Source organism: Doryrhamphus excisus, chromosome 2 (assembly GCF_030265055.1).
Source record: "Doryrhamphus excisus isolate RoL2022-K1 chromosome 2, RoL_Dexc_1.0, whole genome shotgun sequence".
NCBI lineage: Eukaryota > Metazoa > Chordata > Actinopteri > Syngnathiformes > Syngnathidae > Doryrhamphus > Doryrhamphus excisus.
This window is the reverse complement of record NC_080467.1, coordinates 25,088,318-25,109,077: the sequence shown is the minus strand read 5'-3', so window position 1 is coordinate 25,109,077 and position 20,760 is coordinate 25,088,318. Positions and strand designations below refer to the sequence as shown.

General features: G+C 41.4%; 1 protein-coding gene across 1 annotated transcript in view; it reads right to left on the bottom strand.

The window, feature by feature from the left end:
• Positions 1-7,870: 7,870 nt before the first annotated feature.
• The window catches only part of fgfrl1a (fibroblast growth factor receptor like 1a), a 74,841-nt gene continuing 61,951 nt past the window's right edge, over positions 7,871-20,760 (bottom strand). The window contains exons 4-8 of the mRNA XM_058064322.1: positions 17,989-18,054; positions 12,229-12,531; positions 11,979-12,151; positions 11,725-11,905; positions 7,871-10,515 (exon numbers count right to left, since the gene is read on the bottom strand). Coding sequence (XP_057920305.1) covers positions 10,094-10,515; positions 11,725-11,905; positions 11,979-12,151; positions 12,229-12,531; positions 17,989-18,054 — 1,145 coding nt within the window. The 3' untranslated portion in view covers positions 7,871-10,093. The remainder of the gene's footprint in view (positions 10,516-11,724; positions 11,906-11,978; positions 12,152-12,228; positions 12,532-17,988; positions 18,055-20,760) is intronic.

The following is a 20,760-nucleotide window of genomic DNA, read 5'->3' as shown; positions in this document are numbered from 1 at the left end:
AAATCAAGAATAAAGAAAATCAATCAATCAGGAATAAATAAATAAATATAATAATAATAATAATAATAAAAACTTAAGAAACCACATATAGTTGGTGGGTAGACAAATTATTTTTTTCAGATTAAAATGAACAAAGCATTATTAGAGCCCTGTAGACATGACAAAACACGACTATAGTCACATTTATACTCTTTTTATTTACAACATATTGCGCAACTGCAGGGTCTTGAGACACATGCTAACTCGCAAACTAGAGAGCTAGCGACCTAAACGGTAGCCTTCAAGTTATTTCCTTTAAACGTAATAGCCAAAAACTTACCACTTCCACACGGATAGGGAGGATAACTATTAACAGTTATTTAACCTTTAACATGAACATTAATCAAACGTAATCATTTTGTCTGGGTACATGATACCATACAGCATTTGGCCCGCGGGCCGCGTGTTTGAGACCCCTGCCTTAGTGTGTATCAACTAAGGTGTGCTGTAAATGTGCGCTGTATGTTTCCCAATAGATTGACTTTCCCAGAGAAGCTTCATGAGAGAAGAAACCACCAGCAGCACCTGCTCTATTCATGCAGATAAACTGGGATTACGTGAACAAAACCTGCATTTTACCAGCTTCGACAAAGACATCCAGACGTCAAAGTGGTGCTGAATGGGGAGGCAGTAGTTAACTCCCATTGTGTGTATGTGTATGTGTATGTGTGTGTGTGTGTGTGTTAGAGAGAGACATAGACCTCACTTCTACAGTAAATATGTTAAGGTGAGAGCTACATGTGAAGGCAAAGAGCAAAAGTGTAACTTCTTGGAAACATGATATCACATGAAGTCATGGCAGGAAGGAAAAGATGATGGCGGCGGGGACAGTTTTGATGCGCTCAGACACGTCCACCAGTCCTCTTTCTTTTTTCTATTGTCCTCACTTGTCAGTCTGCTGAATGCCGTCTATTGAAAGAGGCTCAGGTGTGTGTGTGTGTTCCAGGCCTATGCACGCCACTGTGAGGCTTTTACTGACATGTTATTGCTGTGTGTGTGTGTGTGTGTGTGTGTGTGTGTGTGTGTGTGTGCGTGCGCTTAAATTAACACTATTGTGGAGAGGCAGCAGGCCTGATCCTCCTCTTCTGCGCTCTGCTGGCATTGAGCTTGTTTCCTGTTTTTTAAGGTCCACTTAAAGGAGCACACACACCCTCACATCTCACCCCAAGCAGAGTTGCAAGAAGTGACAATGGAAAATAATACCGGTACTTTTTTAACCATTTATACCAAAAGTAGCACTCACTATAACGCTCTATTAACTAGAGAAGAAGGTTGGAGAGTGGTTAGCATCCTGGCTGCACATTCAGGAGATCCATATCTCTGTTTGCATGTTCTCCCATGTTTGCATGGGTTTTTTGTCTGGCTACTCTGACTTCCTCCAACATTCCAAAACTATGCATGTTGGGTTGATCGTTTATAGGTGTGAATTTTTTCACTTTTTAAAAATAGTGTTCCAATATCTATTTTCTATATGGAAAATGTGGATAAGTGCACCGTTTTGGGAAGTCGAATGGTTATCATGTATGGAATTATTTGAATTGTTTGAGAAATGCAGAACATGCAACACTGGTCCATTCCGTTTCTATGGGAATTTTGCTGCACAAAAAGTGTTATGAGAAAAGTGGGAAATTTGGGGATGTGGAAAATTATCAGTCTGGATGTTTTGATGCTGGAATGGCTTGGATGGGTTGAAAAATGACAACATTTTAGTTAGTATTTTTGGTTTGGACATTTTTTAGGGGAGGCCGCACAGAGGACGAGTGGTTAGCGCATAGACCTCACAGCTAGGAGACCAGGGTTCAATTCCACCCTCTGCCATCTCTGTGTGGAGTTTGCATGTTCTCCCCGTGCATGCGTGGGTTTTCTCCGGGTACTCCGGTTTCCTCCCACATTCCAAAAACATGCTAGGTTAATTAGCGTCTCCAAATTGTCCATAGGTATGAATGTGAGTGTGAATGGTTGTTTGTCTACATGTGCCCTGTGATTGGCTGGCAACCAGTCCAGGGTGTAGCCCGAAGATAGCTGGGATAGGCTCCAGCACCCCCGCGACCCTTGTGAGGAAAAGCGGTAGAAAATGAATGAATGATGTCATTTTCAGGGGAAAACGGGAATTTGGTGAAATGAATAGCCGGTATGATTTGAACGAGCTGAAAGTTTTGGTGTTGGAGTGATTTTAATCACTTAAGAAGTGTGGAAGTGGTATAATTCTCAAGTTATGTAAAGCATGGAATTTGGGGTAAAGTGGTAATTTTGGAGATGAGGAAACTTGTTGGTCCAAATGCCCAGAATGAGCTGAATGGTTTCATGTTGGAATGACTTGAATCAGTCGAGAAATGTGAAAAATATGGAACTTCATTTATAATGGGAATTTTGCTGCAAATCATTCATCAACGAAGAGTTGTGTCTCAATACTTTTGTAGTGGGGGTGTTTTCTCTCACACTGTCATTCACTTTCTCTCTATACCACACACACACACACACACACACTCTCACACACACACTATCCCCTGCATGGCTCCAGGCTGTACAAATGAGCTGGGCCACTTGAGAGAACTAAAGAAAACTATTCTCTTGTCAGTTGGAATTATTGAGGACCGTTTTCCCACAGCGTCACCCCCCCGGCCCCCTTGCTTCCTCCCCTCATACACACACACACCTCCCGCCTTGCAGTCTCTTCATCCGAGTGTGACAGAGAAACTTCTCACTTTAATCTGATCCAGATTTCACACTTTGTCACAGTGTGTTTTAGTGTGTAAATGTAATCCCCCGCGGGCAAGACGTGACATGAACTAAATGATTTCACAGCACAGCTATTTTGTCTTTTGCAAGGAGAATGTGAGGCAGATGAAGACCTTAGGCTTTGACACATACGTACATAAAAACAGGTTCGGTGTTTATTGTAAACGTTGCGGTGTGTGTGTGTGTTTTTTTATATATATATAAACCTCATACTTCAAATGTCAGGCTGGTGTGCTGAGTCAGCAAGGTGATGTTGTTGCCACAGTGCATCCAGGATGCACTTTTTTTTTAATATAATAATTTTTTCTCAAAAATCCTTAACGGCATCATATTTAATATTAGATATATATTTTTTAAATATTATATCATATTGTTAATATTAAATGAGTAATCAATGAAAAATAACTACGAACGCACATATTATTGTGTGAATATATAAGGGTGGGAATATTATTTTTTTTAAATATTATTTAATATTATTTTTAATATTAATATAATTAATATAATTTTTAATATTAATATATCATATTGTTAATATTATAAATAATGAGTAATCAATGAAAAATGAACTACGAACGCACATATTATTGTGTGAATATATGAGGCTGGGAATATTAATATTATTTTTAATATTACTTATTATTATTTTTAATATTAATATAATTAATATAATTTTTAATATTAATATATCATATTGTTAATATTAGAAATATTAATGGGTAATCAATGAAAAATGAACTAAGAACTCACATATTATTCACAGCTTTATATATGTATTTATAGAAAAAAAAACATACGTGCGTTATAAGTTACAAATCGACTATCAATTTCAAGTCTTTGTTGTTTAATTGTATCTTGAGGATGTACTTTGGGGCCATGAAAAACAAGCTGTTAGCTGGGCTTTGGACACCCATTTATGATGTAATGACCTGCAATACATGTTTTCGCCCTGAGGTGGCAGTATAGTTAATGTGTATATGATGCATGTCATTGACAGTGTTTGGAGTAATGACGTTACTAACGGTGTTATTGTTTTCCAGTATCAGATAATTAAATTAATTACTATTTCTTTAGAATGTTTTTTTATTAAAAAAATATAAAAACATATTTCTTCCTCCCACATTCCAAAAACATGCTAGGTTAATTGGCCACTCCAAATTGTCCATAGGTATGAATGTGAGTGTGAATGGTTGTTTGTCTATATGTGCCCTGTGATTGGCTGGCGACCAGCTGGGATAGGCTCCAGCACCCCCCGCGACCCTCGTGAGGAAAAAGCTGTAGAAAATGAATGAATGAATGAATGAAAAACATATTTATGAACATGGGCGGCACAGCGGTCGAGTGGTTAGCGCGCAGACCTCACAGCTTGGAGACCAGGGTTCAATTCCACCCTTGGCCATCTCTGTGTGGAGTTTGCATGTTCTCCCCGTGCATGCGTGGGTTTTCCGCGGGTACTCCAGTTTCCTCCCACATTCCAAAAACATGCTAGGTTAATTGGCGACTCCAAATTGTCCATAGGTATGAATGTGAGTGTGAATGGTTGTTTGTCTATATGTGCCCTGTGATTGGCTGGCCACCAGTCCAGGGTGTACCCCGCCTCTCGCTCAAAGACAGCTGGGATAGGCTCCAGCACCCCGGCTACCGGAAAGCGGTAGAAAATGAATGAATGAATATTCCAAATCAGCAGCAAAATGTGGTGTGTCGCTTCGGTCCCCACTGTTCACTACTACTACACAGGAAGCTAAACAGCTAGTCAGCAATAGTTGTATTTGTTTACTCCAAGCATAACATTGCGTCTTAGCTTTCTGGTAGACAATTGCAAGCCACAAGCTAAACCCTCGGTGTCTCGTATCTCGTGAAACATCTCTCACAGGCTACAAAGACATTGACCCTTCAAAAAAATCAAAAATGATGCACACGTGGTCACAAAGGATGTGCTTGACGACCCCCTCCCCTCACACACACACACACACGTTCCACATGTAAAGGCAGGCAGGCTGTTGTTTTTCGGGGAGGCCCTCTCTCCAACTGTCCAGGGCATACTTGAGTGATGTCAGCATGGCTGCCGAGAGATTGCAATCTCCATACACCCATAGATTGCAGACGTGGAAAATATGATCATATTCAGGTTTATTTACTCATGGAGGGTTTTTGTATTGTTAAACTATACACCTGTACTGCTGAAGTATTGTACTTCTTAGTTTGACTAACAATAACATTGAATCTAACTCTTACAATCGAATTCTTGCTCACATATGTGGGCCAGCATGTGTGTGTGTGTGTGTGTGTGTGTGTGTGTGTGTATGTAAGGAAAGACGACAGCAAGATTAGGATTTGTCACGCCTCCATGGCAAACTTTAAAGGTCTTTGCTGCCATCTTCTCCGTAGTTCGCCTCCTTTTTTTTGTGTTATTGTTTTTCTACTCTTAATGGCGGCTTTGTGTCCTAGTGAAGGATGAGTTAGGAGAGAGGCAAACACAGCCAGGTGTGTGTGTGTGTGTGTTGTGTTGTGTTGTGTGCATCTGGGCCTTTTGTGTGCCAGCAGCACACTTTTTGTAGTCGCATATACAACTTCCATCGTGTACTTGATGTGTATTTTCATGCTTTCCTGCCTCCTTCCTAGCCTGTGCAGCTTTATGTTTTGTGAGAATGTGTGTGTGTGTGTGTGATGTGTGAGTGTGATGTGTGCGTGCGAGGCCTTCATGGTGGCTGCTTCTATTCACCTGAGCGCTTCTTTCAAAGTGAAAAGCTCTTTGGACAGCTCCTCTTCATCACCAAGCACAGCTGCTGTTGACTCAAACATGCAAGAATCTCCTCCATTAGATCCACACCCTTTTTCTAAGCAGCCAACGTCATACTAGAACCAGCAAACAGTGGATTTGTGATGGACTGATTAGCACAGCATCAGTCGGACTGGCCACAACATTAGGTACACCTGCACTATCTACTTTCCCATGCTGCTAATGAAGCCTCCAGACATCTTCCTCTCATCCCAAATATTACACTTTACACCCCAAAATCTTCTTGTCTGCTTTTTCCATTGAAAACAAAATGTAAGGTAATGTTGGTGCTCTTGTTGGTGGCGTGGTTGTTAGTGGTGTTCTTCCTGTACAGTATGTGGTGGTTGTAGGCGTTGCTCTTGGTGTTATTGGTGGCTGCTGCTGTTGTAGTCAGTGGCGCTTATGTAGATGGTGGTAGTGCTGTTGTTGTAGTTAATGGTACTATGCGGTGGTGCTGTTGTTAAAGGTGTTGTTAGTTTTGTTGTTGCTAGTCAAAGTGGTGTAATGGTGCTGTTGGTGGTAGTGTTGTTGGCACTGTTGGTGGTGGTGTTGCCATACATTATGTGGTGGTTGTAGGTGTTGTTCTAGGTGGCTGCTGCTGTTGTAGTCGGTGGTGCTTATGTAGATGGTGGTAGTGCTGTTGTTGATAATGTTGTTGTAGTTGATACTTTTCTTCTATTTGGTGGTGCTGTTGTTAAAGGTGTTGTTATAGTTTGTTATAAACGTATAAAGGTGTTGTTATAGGCGCTGTTGTTAGTGTTGTTAGTGTTGTTGGCACTGTTGGCGGTGGTGTGGCCATACACTATGTGGTGGTGGTAGGTGTTGTTCTTGGTGGCTGCTGTTGTTGTAGTTGGTGGCTCTTATGTAGATGGTGGTAGGGCTGTTGTTGATAATGTTGTTGTAGTTGATGGTACTTTCCTTCTATTTCGTGGTGCAGTTGTTGGCGTTGTTAGTTTTGTTGTCGGTGGTCAAAGTGGTGTTGTTTGTGGTGTGGTGCTGTTGTTGTTAGTGTTCTTGGCACTGTTGACACTGGTGGTGTTGCCATACACTATGTGGTGGTTGTAGGTGTTGTTCTTGGTGGCTGCTGTTGTTGTAGTTGGTGGTAGTGCTGTTGTTGATAATGTTGTTGTAGTTGATGGTACTTTTCTTCTTTTTGGTGGTGCTGTTGTTAAAGGTGTTGTTAGTTTTGTTGTCGGTGGTCAAAGTGATGTTGTTTGTGGCGTGGTTCTGTTGTAGGTAATGGTGCTGTTGTTGTTAGTGTTGGTGGTGGGGCTGTACAGTATGTAGTGGCTGTAGGCGTTGTTGTAGTTGGTGGTGATGGTAGTGGTGTTGTTGGGAGTGTCGCTGTTGCTGTAATTGATGATGCGTATGTAGTTGGTGGTGCTGCTGTTGTAGTTGTTGGCTTTGAAGTTGTTGGTGAAAGTGGTGTTGTTGGTGGCATGGTCGTGTTGTAGGTAATGTTGCTGTTGTTGGCATTGTAGGTGGTGTTGTTCCTGTACAGTATGTGGTGGTTGTAGGTGTTATTGTAGTTGGCCGTAGTGGTGGTGTTGTAGGTGCAGTTGTTGATTGCGTTGTTGCTGTTGTTTGGGGTGCCGCTGTTGTAGGTGTTGTTGCTGTTGGTGGTGTTGTCAGTTTTCCTGTCAGGGGTTGCTACAGCGTATGAATCACACAATTTGTCGTAGTTTTTACGGTAGATGCCCTTCCTGACCCAAACCACGGTTTGGGACCAGCACTGGACGTCCAACGGTTGGGTGTAGCTTGAAGGTTTGAATGAGCCGATTAAAATATCAGAAGTAGTTCTCAATATGATGAACTGCAGTTGAATGATAAACAATAGTGAAATCCTGTGTTGTCACTTTTTGCAGCGGTCTGTTAAAGCCTGTCATTTGAAAGCATGGAAAGCAGAAAGGTACATACATTTTTTTTAACTATAATGTAAAGCAGCTGGAGGTATCTTACGTAGCTTTCCATGTGCTCTGGAAGACGTCAAAGTTCCCAAAGAGCAAATCACAGTGATCTTTGTGATGGAACGCTGGGATGAATCACCTTGGAGAGATTGATGAAAGACACAAGGTGTTGTTTCATCTCAGACGTGATCCTCTTCCTCCTTTTTTCCTCCATTTAGGGAGAAGGAGGGAGGAAGATGGACAGAAGAGGAGGTGAGGAAAGGACGAACAGATGTGCGGAATTCAAAAAGGAGGAACATCTCAAACATTCCCCCTTTGGTTTGTCTTGGACATGGAATAATAATCCTTGACAGTGTGCAGGATATCCTCACATCACTCAAAATCAATACGGTTCTTGATCCCAAAAAGCTGGAAGCATAGCAGCACACCGTCGAGTTACCACAGATTGGAGTTTTTAATGGCAACAATAACGTGGTTAATGATGAGGCAACTGTACAAGATTGTCCATACAAGGATTAATGACCTAGAAGGTTTTGTATACTCTGCCAGCACGTATAAATACAATATCTTACACTGAAACCAACTCATGCAGTATAATGCCCACAGTCAATAAATTACAAATAAAATACACTTTTCTTTTGGGATGGCTAATTTATAGAACATTTTAAGTGGGGTGATTCCATGTAGCAGTGGTACTCTAAGTGCACATCAGCCGCTGTGCTAGTGGTTAGGCTCTTTGCTTTAAAGCAGGGGTGTCAAAAGGAGCGAAAGGTTGCCAGCCGATCACGCCTATGAACATTTATTGATTTTTTTAGAGCTGCCAATGAACATAAAATGCATATTTATGGAATATGGGAAGAAGCCGAAGCATCCGTAGAGAACCCACCCAAAGGGGAGAACATGCAAACTCCACACAGAGACGTTAAGTTATACATATATACACTATATATAAATATTCAGTATATACAGTACATGTAAATAGACAGTATATGTATGTATTTTAAAGTTGACAAAGCATACAGTATAATAGTTATTGTCTCAACATTTCAACTTTTAGTTTTTTGTCAGATTGCATTTTATAGCCATTAAATAGCATTTTTAAGTATTCTAATGGCATTCTTTTTATAATTTAATAGAATTATTTGGTTTTGCAATTTAATAGAGTTTTTATACTAATTTAATGCATTTTTTGTAATTTAATTGTATTCTTAGTCATTGAATTGCATTTTCAAGTAATCTAATGGCATTTTTTCGTAATTTAATAGAATTCTTTCTTTTTATAATTTAATCTAATTTTTAAATTACTTTATGTAATTTTTTGTAATTCAATGGTCATAAAATTGCATTAAGAAATCTAATGGCGTTCATTTTGTAATTTAATAGAATTCTTTGTTTTTGTGATTTAGGCTTTTTTAATGGTATTTTTTTAGTAATTAATTAGCATTTTAAATAATTTGTTGGCATTTTTTAGTAATTAAATTGCATTTTTAGTAATAGAATTGCAGTTTTATTTATTGTCATTGAATTGTATTTTTAGTCATTAAATAGCATTTTTAAGTAATCTAATGGCATTTTTTCTATAATTTAATAAAATTTGAAAACTAATTTAATGCCGTTTTTTGTAATTTAATGGTATTATTTTCGTAATTCAATAGAATTCTTATAATATAATTTTTTATTAATTTAATGTAATTTGTTTCAGTAATTTAATGGCTTTTTTAGTCATAAAATTGCATTAAGTAATCTAATGGCAATCATTTTGCAATTTAATAGAATTCTTTGTTTTTGTGATTAATGGGATTTTTTTAATGGCATTTTTTGACATTAATTAGCATTTAATATTATGTATTGGCATTTTTTAGTAATAGAATTGCAGTTTTAATCATTAAATAGCATTTTTAAGTAATGTAAAGGTATTTTTTTACAAGCAGCAAGCTCCAAAACATCCCCAGTGCCACACTTTGGAAACCCCTGCTTTAAACGGTTCAACATGATTAGAAAACAAAACAAAGACAATATTAAAGCATGCAAGAGTGAAAGAAAACCAATTTTAAAAAACCTGACGTAGCTGCAGTCCCGTCAGCCAGCAGGAGGCTAACCGTTTATCGCCAATATGGCAAAACATTAATTTTATTACTTTATCGCTTGCAAACTGGAGAGTAAAGCTTTTTGTTTGAACAATGACAGGGCACGTTGACATGGCAACAAAACATCAAAATCATACGCAAAACATCTGAATGACCTGTGGAGGGGAACTGTACAAAAAAGTGATAAAAATAAGAGTAGAAAAAAAGCTTCACAGGTTCAAAAAGATTTGATACGCAATAGCAGGAAAACTGGATGGAACAGAAGCGGTAAAATATATATTTTTATAGAAAATATATATATATATTTTTAAACTCCTTGGTGTCTCTGATATGAAAAACTATAGTTCATACAAGCAGCATGCTAAATGCTAAATACTCATACCGGACTATGTAGGCTGGCTCCAAAACAACGAAACGTTGAGCAAAAGGCCAACATTTCAAAATAAAAAAATCACTTTGCGATGGTTAAAAAAAAAAAAAAAAAAAAAAAAATCTTTACATTCTTCAATCGTGTTCCAAAAGTCCGTGCGCGGGCGCTGCTGCTAACACTGGTAGTGGATGTGCTGGTGTTGGTGCACTTTGCCGTCCACGTGCGAGTGCGTGTGCGTGTGGATGTCGGTGTAGATTTTAGGGTACAGTTTCGGGGCCAAGCCGGAGCCGCCCTGAGCGAGCAGCAGCTGCTGCTGGTGGGCCACGTAGTCCTCGTAGGACAGGCAGTCCTTGTCCGCACCGCCCGGCTGAGCCGAGGGGCACGCTCGCTCTCGCCCCGCCACCGGGAGGCGCTGGGCTGCGGGAAGAGCGGAGGACGCGTTGGGAGAGGAGGGGCAGGCGCGTTTGGACTGGCAGAACCAGAGGAGGGCGGTGCCCAGGATGAAGGCCACGCCCGCTGGTATCCCGATGATGACGGGCCAAGGGAGGCTGGGGGACGCCGCTGAAACCACTAAGTTGTTTTGGGGCTTCACATCTGCAAGTACACAATACAACTCATACAAAGCCAATTCAATAGCTAACGACTGTAAACGCTTGGGGAGGGCAGTCCTAGAGCGTATCTGGCCTACAGAGCATGCCCATATAAGGAAGCCCGGCTCCTTGTGACATCACAGGGAACCATTGCTAGAAAAACTCTCTGAAACCGAGTGTTTAGTGCCATCCCAAACTCTTTCAGGACTCACTTCCAAATGCGCAAACCTCATTATCTGAAACTTGGCATTGTTTAACACGAGAATATAAAACATTTTAACTACATTTATAGGTCAGAAAAGTGGAAAAAGCATCATGGGTCTCCTTGAAATAAAATGTTCACATGTTTCATGGCAGTTTTGGTCATTTAATTGCATTTATTGGCATTTTTCAACTTATTTAATGGCATTTGTTATTGTTTTTTTTAAATGTATTTAACATTTTTATAGTAATTCAATATTCAGTTATTTAGTGGCATTTCTTAGTAATTTTATGGCATTAAAAAAAACAAATTTAAAGGCATTTTTAGTTATTTAATTGCATATTAATTTTAATTTTAGTAATTTAATGGTATTTTCTGTTACTGGTGTTCTTTATTTATGTAACAATATTTTTTATAGTAATTTAATTCCATTTTCAGTGGCATTTTTTCCTAATTTTATGGCATTTGTTTTCATATTTCAATGGGATTTGTTTTGTAATTTAATGGAATTTTCAGTTTGATGGCATTTTTAGCAATTTTATGACATTTTTAGTAATTTATCGAAATTTTTGACATTAAATGTATACATTTCTTTAGTTATTTAATGGCATTTTTTAGTTATTTAATATTTTTAGAATACAAAAATAAAGTTATATTATTTATATATTTTGATTTTAGCAATTTAAAGGCTGTTTAACAGCATTTTTTGTTATTTGATGGAATTTTGTAGTTATTTAATAGTCATTTTATTTCATGAAAATCCACATGGAATCTGGCATTTGTTTTCATATTTTAGTGGGATTTTTTTTGTAATTTCATGGAATTTTCAGTTGTTTGACGGCATTTTTGGCAATTTTATTACATTTTTAGTAATTTATGGATTTTTTTTTTACATTAAATGTATACATTTCTTTAGTTATTTAATGACATTTTTTAGTTATTTAATATTTTTATAATATAAGAATAAATTTATAATATAATATATAATAATAATATATAATAGGGGGGTACCTGGCATCACGGTGAGGTAGGCGCTCCTGAAGCTGTATCCCATGGTGTTAGCGCCCAGGCAGATGTACATGCCGGCGTCCTCCATCTTGGCTCGAGTTATCAGAAGCTTGTTGAGGTAGGACCCGTCGGGTCTCGACCAAACCTCCCCCGTGGGCAGAACCACGTAGTGGTGGTCCCCCACCTAAACGACAAACATCCACACGCTCATCTTCCCAGTTCTGAACTCGAGCTGATTTGTAAACCTGGTTTTGTACCTCAATGGTGGAGTTGAACTTGCTCTCGTCTCCCGCCTCCACTCTCTTCAGCCATTGGATGACTGGCTTGACATCACTGCGTACTTTGCACTGTAGAGACGTGGTCCCTCCGTAGTCCACGGTGGTGTTGACTGGGTGGGTTCCCGTCAGGATGGGTTTGGAGTTGGTCCGCTCTGTGGACGCAGACAAACTCACTAAAAAGTGAAATGATGTCACTTCCCCTTTAAGAAAGCGATGGCTGACGACTTACGTATGACTTCCACTTTGTAGGTGGCGTTGATGTGGCCCGCCGGGTTGGTCACGTGACACGTGTACTTCCCGCTGTGCTCCGGCGTCAGGCTCCTCAGACTCAGAGTCCACTTCTTCTTCCTCGCCGCCTCCACGCCACCGCCGCTGTCTTTCTCGCCTCCTGCCAGCGGCCGACCGTCCTTCATCCACACGATGTCGGGTCGAGGGTTGCCGCTGGCAGCGCACTTGAGGCGCACGGAGCTGCCCACCGGACGAGCGATGACACGCTTCCTCATCTTGGCGGGCTGGGTAAAACGAGGCCGCACTGCAAGCCAATGATGACAATTACCATAGCTGCTAAGCTAGCTAACAATTGACCTCTTCTACTTCTTCTTCATGCATCGGGTCACATGGCTAATCGAGCAAAACGTCATGACAACGAGTCGTTCATAAGCCACTGACCATTTTTGTACCTATTTGTGCATTTTTGGCCTTGTGCGACTTATACTCAGGTGTGACTTATGTATGTTTTTTTGTACCGAATTATGCATTTTTGGCCTTGTGCGACTTATACTCAGGTGCGACTTATGTATGTTTTTTCTACCGAATTATGCATTTTTGGCCTTGTGTGACTTATGTATGTTTTTTTCTACCGAATTATGCATTTTTGGCCTTGTGCAACTTATACTCCGGTGCAATTTATGTATGTTTTTTTTCTACCTAATTATGCATTTTTGGCCTTGTGCGACTTATGTATGTTTTTTTTGTACCTAATTGTGCATTTTTGGCCTTGTGCGACTTATACTCAGGTGCGACTTATCTATGTTTTTTCTACCGAATTATGCATTTTTGGCCTTGTGCGACTTATACTCAGGTGCGACTTATCTATGTTTTTTCTACCGAATTATGCATTTTTGGCCTTGTGCGACTTATACTTAGGTGCGACTTATGTATGTTTTTTCTACCGAATTATGCATTTTTGGCCTTGTGTGACTTATGTATGTTTTTTTCTACCGAATTATGCATTTTTGGCCTTGTGCAACTTATACTCCGGTGCAATTTATGTATGTTTTTTTTCTACCTAATTATGCATTTTTGGCCTTGTGCGACTTATACTCAGGTGCGACTTATCTATGTTTTTTCTACCGAATTATGCATTTTTGGCCTTGTGTGACTTATGTATGTTTTTTTCTACTGTATTATGCATTTTTGGCCTTGTGCAACTTATACTCCGGTGCAACTTATATATGTTTTTTTTCTACCTAATTATGCATTTTTGGCCTTGTGCAACTTATACTCCGGTGCAATTTATGTATGTTTTTTTTCTACCTAATTGTGCATTTTTGGCCTTGTGCGACTTATACTCAGGTGCGACTTATCTATGTTTTTTCTACCGAATTATGCATTTTTGGCCTTGTGTGACTTATGTATGTTTTTTTCTACTGTATTATGCATTTTTGGCCTTGTGCAACTTATACTCCGGTGCAACTTATATATGTTTTTTTTCTACCTAATTATGCATTTTTGGCCTTGTGCGACTTATGTCTATCAATGTCAATCCGAAGCAACTTGTAGTCCAGAAAATAAGGTATACACCCTGACCACACTGACCATTTATGTAAATATAACACTTTGAGCATACCTGTATTACATGTATGCTAACATGCTAACACCACAAATTTACACCCTGAACTGGTTTCACATGGTTTTACATTAGGCATCAGTTAGGCATCAGTTAAGTCCTCTGCTCCTGAACCACGGCACACAAAAAAGGTGAAAATTTGTCAAAACATCCACCTCTGCCGTGTTAGCCGTGCTATTATTTTTCTGACAAATACACCACACGGTGGCGCTGTTATTAAACCCCATTGACTCCAAAGTAACTCTGTATTTAGACAAATTACCACTAAATTTCGTACGCTCTGTTATGGGACCGAAATGCAAATAAAATAAAAATTTTAGCAAGATTGGCTGAAAAAACATGGCTGCAATCAAACAAACGTCTTTGCGGGGCCATGCGAAGGCAGGACCATTTGTGCGTCGTGTATTGTTGACATGTTGTGTTGTTCGGATGGCTTTTTTTTTTACCACCAGCCATACATAGGGGGCGCCAAAAATGTCATTCCCAGTCCTGTACTGATTTAAAGGTTCCTATCTCGCTTTTGCAGCAGACGACTTGTCTTGCATGCTTGTTATGGCAGCAGCGTGTAAGCAAACAGGCGGAAAGAGTTATGTGACACCTCCTTATAAATGGACTCTAAAACCGGGCGAGATCACACAACAAAACATTCCCAGAAGGCTTTCAAGTCTCGCCTTTTGTCCCTCGCGCCTCGCAGAGAAGCTACGGGAGCGCGGCCGCTCCAAATAGACGCTCACCAGAGGAGGAGTTGCTTGTTTGGACAACGTGGCGGAGATAAATTCTACAGGAAAAACATTCGAAAAGAAGCAAAAGGCAGATTTATGTTGTTTAGCATGAATGAAAGGAAAGAGGAGGTGAGCAGGGAGTAGATGGAGAGGGAGGTTCACAGCGGGGTCAGCCAGTAGCAGACGCCTGGATGAAAAGTGGCTAAGAAAGAAGTATAAGTACTAAGAAGTATGAAAACAGGCGAGGGTGCAAAAACGCATGGCGGTGAAGCGAAACAGCGGGCGCAGAGACACGACGAGGGCAGGCTTGTTTTACGTCTCAGGAGTCGCATTTCATTGCGTAAAAAAAAAAAAAAACAATTCAGACGCTCCGACTCCAGTGCGACTTATGTATGGTTTTTTTCTACCTAATTATGCATTTTTGTTTTTTGTGCAACTTATACTCCGGTGCAACTTATGTATGTTTTTTTTCTACCTAATTATGCATTCTTGGCCTTGTGCAACATATAGTCAGGTGCGACTTATGTATGGGTTTTTTTTCTACCCAATTTTTGCATTTTTGTCCTTGTGCGACTTATACTCAGGTGCGACTTATGTATGTTTTTTTCTACCTAATTATGCATTTTTGGCCTTGTGTGACTTATACTCAGGTACGACTTATGTTTGTTTTTTTTCTACCGAATCATGCATTTTTGGCCTTGTGCGACTTATACTGAGGTGCGACTTATACTCAGGTGCAACTTATGTATTTTTTTTCTACCGAATTATGCATTTTTGGCCTTGTGCAACATATACTCAGGTGCGACTTATGTATTTTTTTTTCTACCCAATTTTTGCATTTTTGGCCTTGTGCGACTTATACTCAGGTACAACTTATGTATGTTTTTTTTCTACCTAATTATGCATTTTTGGCCTTGTGCGACTTATACTCCGGAGCGACTTATGTATGTTTTTTTCTACCTAATTATGCATTTTTGGCCTTGTGTGACTTATACTGAGGTGCGACTTATGTATGTTTTTTCTACCGAATTATGCATTTTTGGCCTTGTGCAACATATACTCAGGTGCGACTTATGTATTTTTTTTTCTACCCAATTTTTGCATTTTTGGCCTTGTGCAACTTATACTCAGGTGCGACTTATGTAAGTTTTTTTTCTACCGAGTTATGCATTTTTGGCCTTGTGCGACTTATAATCAGGTGCGACTTATGTATTTTATTTTTCTACCGAATTATGCATTTTTGGCTTTGTGCGACTTTTGTCTCTCAATGTCAATCCGGAACAACTTGTAGTCCAGAAAATAAGGTATACGCCCTTCTGATTCAGCAGGGTGACCCTATTTCTGCCCCCCAGGGCACAAGCAAGGCCCATAAATGGCAGGCTTAGATGACAACAACAGAGCAAATACTGGCTACTGAAGTCAGTGCTTTTATAGGCATCGACCAAATGCCGTCGGTACTGTACGTAACATCAAACAGGTATCATGTTTCCGTACTGAAACGTATCGAAACATAACACCAGAACACCACTTTTGTATCTACAACTTATTTGAAATAAAATATTCAAGTGTATTTTGTTCATCAGTGATAAGTAAGCAACAATAACAGATGGCATAAAAGGTATGTGAGAAAAACATTCACAACCAATATTTTTAATAATGCTTTATTCAGTCTGTATGAAAAGACTGTATACATGTGAATATAATGACATATAATTCACTATGTAGCAGAAAGCTTGTATTTGGCTAATGAAAGCAATCTACCACAATGGGGATTTTTTTTTTAATATATGCTTCTGAGGAGCTCTACGTCAGAAGAATCAGAGTAAATGTCATTTCATATTAAAACATTACCCACAACACCACACTGCAGAAATTTACATTATCTGTGAGACCAGAGGCCAGGCCACTTTGATATTTTTCTAAAGCAACACATGCAACATGTATGATGCGTATTTATTAATTACGCTGTTATGCTATTTTACTTAAAGTGAAATATGAGTCAATGACAACACAAGTGAATGCAGTTTCTCGATGAAGCTTTTTATCATTAAGGAAGAAAAAAAAATCTGTGGAAAAGGTGATTGTTAAAACACAACTTAGCTGAGATTATTTGAGATCTATCAGATCATTTCTAAAGATTTGGGACTCCAGCCAACCACAGTGAGAGCCATTATCCACAAATGGCAAAAACACGGAAGAGTGGTGAACCTTCCCAAGAGTGTCCAGCCAACCAAAATGACCTCAAGAGCGCAGTCATGACTCAGCCAAAAGGTCACAAAAGACCCCACGACAAGATCGAAAGAACTGTAGGCCCTTTATGACTCCACCGTAAGGAAAACACTGGGTAAAAACGGCTGGCATGGCAGAGTTCCAAGACCAAAACCACCAAAAGACCATCTTGATGATCACCAAGACCTTCGGGAAAATACTTGGTATACAACTTGGGTTCTGCAGCAGGACAAGGATCCAAAATGAATGTGAGTGTGAATGGTTGTTTGTCTATATGTGCCCTGTGATTGGCTAGCCACCAGTCCAGGGTGTACCCCGCCTCTCGCCTGAAGACAGCTGGGATAGGCTCCAGCACCCCCGCGACACTCGTGAGGATAAGCGGTAAATGAATGAATGAATGACCGTAGAAGGAGTTAATCCAAGTACGAACTTCCTTTGCAAATCTACGCCAAAATGGCTGACTTCCTGTTTGTTTTTGAACAGGGTTTCTTCAGACTTTTTGGGGTGTCTCGTCACGATAGACGTCACCACCAAATTTTGTGTCGATCCATGAAAGTGATGGCAGGGGCTAATTTCTTCTAAACCTATAGGGGGCGCCACTAAGTGTACTAAATACTACAAAGTTTCATTTAAAACCTGTTCAGTTGTGTTGTCAGTATTATTAAAATCGGTTTAATGATCTCAAACATTGAAGTGTGACAAACCGGGGTACCCAGGGCCGCACTTTGGACACCCCTACATTTCAGAATGGCTTCACAGATAGTAGATTCCTCTCTCCAAAAAATGACCACAATCATTTAAAAAAGTACACAACGAACAGTAATTCATACTTTGAAGTTTTCTTCACTTTCATTTACTTCAATTTGTAAAATAGTGCAACTTAATTTATCCTCATTAGCTGGTTTGATAGACCCCACATCACATGACTTTTCCCACAGGGCAAAGCAATAGACTACAGGAAGCTGGGTTTGCTTTTTTTTGCTTATTATTATTATTGCAAAAACGACAATCGTTACGTGCATACAAACAGTTGTGTATTGTTTTGGTATATTTGTTAAAGTTTATATAGCGAGATCGATTCCCAGGTACCAGGTACCTGTACTGTATTGATTAAAATGTGAAAGGTACCCATCCCTAAGAAGACACCACCAATTAAAAGGTCAGTATGAAGAAGTATTGTTTTCATTACCAAGCTTCAGGGACAGATCTGGAGCATGGTCCGTTCCACTTCCTGCTGTTCTGGAACTGGAATCATCTGCGCGGAAAAACAGACAGATAAGTCATCGTTATAAAGTTACATCACCAACCTGTCAATGTCGTACAAATCATCAAGACCCGATACACCGTGTTCGTTTATTCATAAAAAGCCGATGTGTGTCAATAGCCACGTTTACATGAGTTTTTCCTCTTTATGAACGACTTTTGCGAAAACAATGGTATCCATGGAAAAGGAATATTCCAATCTCTTGTCTACATGTGTTGCTATAATCAACCAGAATAGTCAATGGGGCATGCCCAGTAAAACGTAAACACCAACATCACGTGATACCGACTTCCGAGTTGTTCTTTCACTTGTTGGAATAACTGTCAGTTTTTCATTCATCCGGTCTTGAAATTTAGTTTGGATCAAAAACAAACTTTCCGAAGCAGTCCAGTGCCGATTACTGGCCTCCATTTTTAAAACCGAAGAACGTCTGGAGCTGCGTGTTACGTCATATCTGAGCATGCGCTGATAAATTTAAAACAGGAAAAGATCAAATTCAATCTTGCTAAAATTTTATAATTAAACTGTACACAGTGGTCTAGTGGTTAGCACACAGACCTCACAGCTAGGAGACCAGGGTTCAATTCCATCCTCGGTAGGGTGGCCCTCTGTAAGGGGGTGAAATTTCAAACGAATAATGTCTATGCTCCAAACCCGGATTCTTGTTCCTTTTGACCCAGAAACGTGCTGTGCAAAGTTTCGTTGAAATCGAAATATATTTAACCGGTGCTCAACGACTCTGAAATTTTACTCAGCGAACGCTAGTCACAAGCACTCCGGGTCCCCCTCCCACGTTGCTCTCGTGGGAGTAATAGCCGCTTTCCTCTCCTGGCGGGGGTTATGTGGCTGCTAGCCACTCATTGTCGCCCGGTCCGTGCAAGCGTTCCCTTCCGGGAACTGGCGCCGATGGTCCGCGACGACCTGGACGAGGAACTACAGTTGTTCTTCGTCCTTCGTCAGGAGCCGGTTATATTCCTGAATCAGGGCGACGCCTCGTTCCGCGTGGTCATTGGTGACCGACAGCTTCCCCAGCGCTTTGCACGCCTTGCCGTACGCCTCATCCTTCTTCCAGTCTGCCGGTTCCAACGCCAGGAATCCCTTGTCGATGGACATCTTGTCGAAGAACGAGGACGTATTGGAGGTCACGAAGTCCTCAAGGCTGCAGCCGCTGATCGCTGAAGCGGGAATGGTCACTCGCTTCTGGGCTGTGTTGTTGCCATCCTTCTCCTCAATCGCCGCTACCATCTTCTTCTTTGTTTCTGATGAAACCCGGTCGTCGAAGAACGCCAGGGCTACAAGCTCTTCCGAGAGGTACCAGAGGTGGCCGAGGAGCTTGTTTGTCGCGGCCTTGGAGACCTCCGCGTCCTCGTACCCGTCCAGTGCCTGAAGCAGTTGAGCGGAGCCGCGACAGCAAGTGGGGCTTGCATCCAGGCTTTGCTGTAGAGGCGGGCGGAGAACATGGCCACCCTCAACAGTCCGCGCTCCTCCTTCGGCGTCAGTTTGAACTGTCCCCTGAACAGCCACACCTTGAGCGACTACAGCACCTTGCTCATCCACCGAGCGTGGTGCATGGGGCCAGGGGCACGGAAGCGGATTCCGCGGGGAGGTACGCCGCCGAGAAAGATGACGGTTAGTTCCAGAAGTTCCCGGTAGTCGTCCCGAAGGTCTGTCCGCTCTTTCAGGGCCTGAAGGAACCACTCGATGTCGACCTCTCCTGCTCCATCCTCGATCGGCTGGAACTCGCCTTGGTTGATGAAGGGCCACCTCTCCTGGAAACGCTTGAACAGCAGGACAGCAGGCCCTGTAGTTGGCCCCATCACCGACGTGAAGACCGCCTCGATCACAAGCTCGAGAATGTGATGCCGGCAGGCGAGGTAAAGGAGGTCGCTCTTCAGCTGCCGCTCAATCAGGGTACACGCCCCGGTGTGGCGACCCGTGTTGGCGGCGGTGGTGTCATAGGACATCCCCACGACCCGGTCAGCGACGCTCCACTTCTCCAACGCCTCCACGACGGCCTTCGCTGCATTCGCCCCTCTTCCACTGGGAAGCTTCGCCACCTGCAGCAGCTGAACCTCCCCTCCCCCAGACACGAGGATGGGCAGGCGGTCGACGTGGGCGTTGCTGGTGAGATCCGGCATCAGCTTCCCGTCCCAGTGGACTACCAAGGGGCCTTCTACTCGCAGCTTCTCCTTGAGGGCGGAGGCCAGTTGCTCGCGGTGACGACGGCGCTGGCTTTGGATCGATGTCCTGTTGATGTTGTACTCAACTGTGTCGTGCCCCAGGGCACGGGCTGTCTCGGTGAGGATGAACACTGCGCCACGGTCGCTCACCTTGACGCGATCCAAAGAGGCCGCCACGTCCGGGGTGACGATGTTGAGGTTCGCTCGAGGCCGTTCGCAATGCGTATCACGAGTGTTTTCACGAGTTTATTGACTGAGTATGAGCACATAAAGTATGTGTGGTATTTACATGATTAATAAGGGCAATGGAGGGAAGAGTTTCAATAAATTAAAAGAGGAATTCCTTCTCAATCAGAACGCACTCCAGAAACATGCAAACACGTTGAAAAAGTACTGCCAAGCACTAGACAAATCCTAGACAGAGGAAAAGGAGCACTAGACGAGAGTTGCCACACACAGTCCTTGGTCCATAGTCCACCAACGAGAGCACCTGAGAACAGAGCCGCGGCATTTGTCA